The 5,543-nt window shown below is 46.5% G+C and overlaps 1 protein-coding gene across 2 annotated transcripts in view; it reads right to left on the bottom strand.

Annotated features, from left to right (window-relative positions):
- Nucleotides 1-5,029, bottom strand: part of fbxo10 (F-box protein 10) — a 6,367-nt gene extending 1,338 nt beyond the window's left edge. The window contains exons 1-10 of one of the 2 annotated variants that reach the window (XM_005741177.2): nt 4,795-5,029; nt 3,841-4,470; nt 2,894-3,718; nt 2,567-2,716; nt 2,138-2,274; nt 1,840-1,910; nt 1,574-1,726; nt 1,119-1,469; nt 717-1,027; nt 412-599 (exon numbers count right to left, since the gene is read on the bottom strand). In XM_005741177.2, coding sequence (XP_005741234.1) covers nt 412-599; nt 717-1,027; nt 1,119-1,469; nt 1,574-1,726; nt 1,840-1,910; nt 2,138-2,274; nt 2,567-2,716; nt 2,894-3,718; nt 3,841-4,425 — 2,771 coding nt within the window. In that variant the 5' untranslated portion in view covers nt 4,426-4,470; nt 4,795-5,029. The remainder of the gene's footprint in view (nt 1-411; nt 600-716; nt 1,028-1,118; nt 1,470-1,573; nt 1,727-1,839; nt 1,911-2,137; nt 2,275-2,566; nt 2,717-2,893; nt 3,719-3,840; nt 4,471-4,794) is intronic. The other variant, XM_005741178.1, reaches the window with a different exon arrangement.
- Nucleotides 5,030-5,543: the final 514 nt, after the last annotated feature.

Consider the following 5,543-nt stretch of genomic DNA (forward strand, 5'->3'; position numbering starts at 1 on the left):
CACTGCTTTCCTACTAAAAGCAATGACCTCAAAAAGTTCTTTAAGTTAACCTGCAGATCTGAGTAATTTTTTACTCAGATCACTTACTATTTATTAGTAATTTATTAGACACTGCGCAGACAGCAGAAGCGATAGAAAGTGACGACACTAATTCCACTGATGGTCTACTGCAGGGGTCTCCAACTCCAGGCCTCGAGGGCCGGTGTCCTGCAGGTTTTAGATGTGTCCTTGATCCAACACAGCTGATTCAAATGGCTAAATTACCTCCTCAGCTTGTGTTGAAGTTCTCCAGAGGCTGGTAATGAACTGATCATTAGATTCAGGTGTGTTGATCTAAAACCCTTGAGGCCTGGAGTTGGAGACCCCTGGTCTACTGAATGTCTGCCAGTTTTTAATGGGCCTACTGATTACCTGTCATCATGCCTGAGAATGCTATTGTTCCGCAGCACACAGCTCTCATTGCCAGGATCCATATGTAGCAACGCTTTTCTGTTGTCACGGTGACCCTGGAACAAGATGTTGTCATGGACAACACCTTTAACTGGCCCTAGCACGGCAATCCCACAGCCTTGTGAGGGTTGGACACGATTGCGCATTACCTGAAGACAAAAAAATTATTAAAAACTCAAATGTAATAAAGTTATGGTTAATATAAAAGTAAACAGCTACAATATGCAGGTCTAATAGTAGGTTTGGAGATCTTCAGTCCATCCCACCTTGATATCGGCAGTTCCACAGACCTGGATTCCACAGCCACGGTTCCCAACAACATCATTCTCCACAATCTGCCCATTACCACTGAAACTGACACCATAGCCACTGTTTTCATAGATGCCATTACCACGAAGCTCCACTCTGCAGTCTTTCTCCACCGCAACACCACCTCGACCATTTTCCAGAATGCAGTTTGTAGCAAGTCGGGTCAGCTGACTGCTTTGCAGCACGGCAATGCCAAGGCCACGGTTACAGTTTATCAGGTTAGCAAAAACATTCAGGGCCTCAGTGCTCTTCACATACAGACCAACTGCTATAGAAAGGGACAAACAGATGGAGAAATGACAAACAGTCTTTCATTCTCCCGTTCTATCGGCATTTGATGAAACAGATCAATTTAGTACCTCCATTGTAGCTCATGCAGTTGCTCTCCACCAGGGCCACGCTAATAGAGCGGCGAGCAGAGTGGCGCTCATCTTCACTGTCCAGGTCACTGTCCCAGGCAAACAGTTCACCTTCTTCATTAAAGTTCTCCTGCCCTTCACGTCCCTCTCCTTCTACACCCCTCCTGTCTGCACCGCCTCCTTCTCCAGCAATTCCTTCCTGCCCAGGCCAGTTTCCCTCCCTGACCTCAATGTTCTCTGGGTCCTTCCTGCAGAACACTGCCAGCCCATACATACAGTTATGGATGATGTAGTTGCTTAGGAGCTGTGGGAGGCTGGATGACATAACCCACACACCGCAGCCTTTGTTACCTGAAGGAGTCAGAGAAAGAGGGAACTGAAACTGTTCTGAGTCAGGGGTGTTGAAAATGAGCTATTAAACACAATGAAGCCTCTAAGAGATAAATAATACATACAAAAAACCTGGTTTCCCTCAATAAGTCCACGTCCTCTCTCTCCCACCACAACACCATCTGAGTAGCCGTAACAAATGTAGTTGTTCCGTAAGATAGGGTCGCCTCCTCTGCGGATATCCACACCGCCCCATTGGTTCTCTCGAATTACATTCTCTGGAATTAAAATTAGTTATTATCTGTGTACATTAGTGGAGAAACACAAAGAAGCCATTTGTCAATTTGTGTGTTCATCTGGATAAGACAATGGAGCAGATCCACTGACACACCTGTTATCGTTCCTCTGCCGTTCTCATTTATAGCAATCCCTGCAGCCTGGCCCTGGAAGATGTGATTCCCACTGAGAAAGAAAGAAAAAAAAAGGGGGGGATAAAAGTTCCCACGGAGCAAATGATGAATAGGAGAACAGAAAAGTGGTGTCAAAAGAAAAAAAAAAAAAGAAGCTAGCTCTGCTGTAGGCTTTCTACAGAAATCCAGATTTCTATCTTTTTAAACAATTCCAGTCTCAAGATAAACACGAACACAGTGAATAATATCCAAATTAATTGCTTGCAGACTCCAACCTACCTTACCACGGGATTTCCACTGAAGAGAATATATACCCCAGCTTCTTTGTTGTTGTAAATCTGATTGCTTCGAATTGAACCTTTTCCATTTCCAAGGACAACAACCCCAGAGCGCAAACCACTGTGTATTTTGTTGCACTGTGGATTAATAGTTGATAATGGATAAAAAGACTGAGGAAATTAGTTTCATCTGGAAAGCCTGAATAGATCATTTCTGGAAATCATAAATATTCATACTCTGGGTCTGTCTGTTTTATGCATCTTAAGCTCTTAAGTTGAGTAAGTTAGAAAAGTAATGAACAAAAATCTCCTCATCCATGATATCTGGGCATGCTGCTGAAAGGCTCTGGGACATGCTATCACAGGAAATTCTTTGTTTGCTTGCATCTTTAAAAAGTTGGAATCCAATCAGCAATTGTGTGGCATTTACCACAATGGTTGGGTTAGCCCCCTTTCGGATATCCAGCCCCGCCTCCCCGTTCGAGTGAATGTTGTTTTCTGCTATGAGGCCCTGAGCAGAGAGGCGCAGAAACACGCCTGACGCACGACATTCGCAGACCTCGTTTCTCAGCATTACGATCTGAAGCAGGAGAGATAGACAAGGAAGGTGATCAAGTAGCAGCTTGAATAGGACACTGATGCTAAATTACTAATGATACGAGCTACTTTAACTTGATATGTTTCCCAAATACACACAATACACAATCGCAGATGCATGCCATTTGTATGAAGCAAAGTTACTAGGAACATTATTAACTGTGGAGTTTTGGATGCAGCGCACGGCGTAGTTCAGGCTACGAAAAACATTCTCCTCCAGTCGAGCTTGTCCATAATTGGACAAATGCACACCGCCCTTCCCGTCCCTGAAGAGGCATCGTCTGAGGATGCAGCCAAGTGTCGATGCTGCCAACATGTGAGCCTCCGGGTCTCTGTCTAATTCCTGCTGTAGGGTGAGAGGGTCAGGGATCATAGAAGGGGGATCTGGGGAAGAGGAAAGTGGAAGAGAGCCATCTGGCCGGGGGTTGAGCAAATGTGATAGGCCATGATGGTCACATGGGATTTTGTACTCCAGTGTAAACTGCTTTTTGGTGTTGTTGGCCCCCCACTCGTCTCTGTTCTCCTCTCCCTCACTGCGCTCACCATCACTCCAGCCATCTTCAATCACTGTCCTCTGACATACCGCATCTACCCCTGTTCTCCTCTTCCAGTCACCTATGGTTATGCTCTCCTTTTTAACATTAGCACCTGGAGGTTGATGTCCACCAGTGGAGGCAGCCGGATGTCCTTTGGGAGAACCATTATGCTCAGATAGGCCACATGATGAGAACGTCCTAGCCAGAGCTGCCAAATGTTTACAAGCCCAGTTCCTTTCTGAGACCGGGGGACCTTCCACAGTCACTGAAGCTGTGTCACTTCCTGAGAAGTCACAGCTGTCAAATAAACTCAGGACAACTCCCAGCAAGTGTGCAGAGCTGCCCTGGGAGAAGGAGCAAAACCGAGCCTGGCAGGTTCCTGGCCCGCGGATTTGCAGCTGAGCCCCCTCAAAGTTGCAGTTATCTAGTTGGACATGTCCCCAGGATGTCTAGAGGAGAGCAAGACAGAAAGAAACAAAGAAATATAATTAGATTCTACTTTCTCTTGTGTTTATAGGAGTGTATAGACTAGGCCAATCTGACTCTGAGACTCTTAGGAAACAAGCTGCACCTTGTAGACAACCGTGGAGAACCAGGGTGGCATGAACACCAGATTACACAGCCTGGCAGTAGGGCACTGCTGTTCCATACACACTAGGAGGGCCACCTCGCCCAGTCGGCCTAACCCAACCAGCTCCACCGGTACTTTCAGCGCTACCTCAGCCTGCTCCTCATACACCCCTGGATGGAGCACCACTCGGTCGTAAGGCCCCACCACCCCAAGGGCTCCGCGCAGGGTCTCAAACTCACATCCCGGCCCCACGTGCCAAACCCTGCGATCTTTCCGACGACGGAAGAAGAGAAGGCAGGCGGAGGACTGGAGCTCTGGACCATTTTGAGTCCAGGTGCGGGTGGCAAGGGCATGTTGTTTCAGGGCCTCTCTCCACGAAGGGGGCTCCAGATGAGGTTGACTAGGCCAGTTGGGATGTCGGCACTCAGGGCAGCCCAGGCAGAGCTGTCTCCAGCGGGTGTTATCCAGAGAGAGGATGAGCTCTCGCCAGGCACGGCACACCTGGCAGCAGCGGCCCAGGTCAGGGAGAGGGAGATAGGCTAAGATAACCCTCCACAGCTCCACGGGGAGGCTGCCCACCTCCATGGCAGCAGAGACGCCGGCTGGTTAGCACCGCGATGGGAGGGATACCTGGAGACAGACACACATGCACACGCATTTCAAGGCAACAGGAAGCGCAAACAGTTACACAACAATATTACCCAACAGGATATTCAACTGCGTTTCGTTTTTAATATTCGCACATCAACACCAAATGGCGCCACGAACAGCGTTAATTTTAGCCGAAAAACAAAAGACAGCGAAAACTAGATATGAATTATGTAATCTCACTGTTCATTTTGCGTAGCGGTAAACGATATCTCCACTAAGGGCCTGTAATATTGCCCTGAAAGTTTGCTACAGTTAAACGCGGTTAGCTAGCGGCGTAACTAACGCTAGCCCAAACGTCCTTACCTTTTACCAGTTTGCCATAGTCAACACATGTCGGCTCGACGTTTAGACAAGCCATCTATCCGGCGTTGCATGCCTGCGACACTGACTTTGTCCTCGCATCCTCCGGAGTTCACAGCTATCATAATTACTGCAGATGTACCATCGAAATAAATGGAGTTCAGACGATTGCTTACAGTTTACAGCAAGAAACCCAAGATCCCCATCTTCCGCTTCCCAAAAGTGGGCGTTTACTTCAGCTTCCCCTTGGATGCACCAAGGGGAAGCTGAAGTATAGGGAAGAACGTTGTTAACTAGTTAGACCCCAAATTCAGAGCCGGGCCAAGGTTTTATGGTGCCTTAAGTGGAATTTAATTTGGTGCCCCCCCGCTAATCCCACCTCAGCACCCCAATATTAACTATATATTATCAATTTAAAAAATCCTTTGTGCATTCTTCATTTACCAAAACTATTATCATGACTTTCTAGTGCACTGGAGAGAAATAACAAAAAAAACCAAAAAAAACCCCCAGCAACCTGACAGTGTATTTTTTTTAAACATACTAACTGTTTTAATTGTTGTTGAAATGTGCAAAATGACAGAACAATCATAAGGAATTTAACATAGGCCTAAATATGATTATTTGTTATGCAACGATGCAAGTTTAAAAACAGAACAAATTAAACAGAAAGCTAGCAGTAGGTTACCAACCATAATGCCTGTGGTTTCCATTGCCTAAACTCAACACACCTTTAGCTAATTCTGTTACAG

Source organism: Pundamilia nyererei, unplaced genomic scaffold (genome assembly GCF_000239375.1).
Source record: "Pundamilia nyererei isolate P.nyererei 1_Seehausen unplaced genomic scaffold, PunNye1.0 scaffold00107, whole genome shotgun sequence".
Lineage (NCBI taxonomy): Eukaryota > Metazoa > Chordata > Actinopteri > Cichliformes > Cichlidae > Pundamilia > Pundamilia nyererei.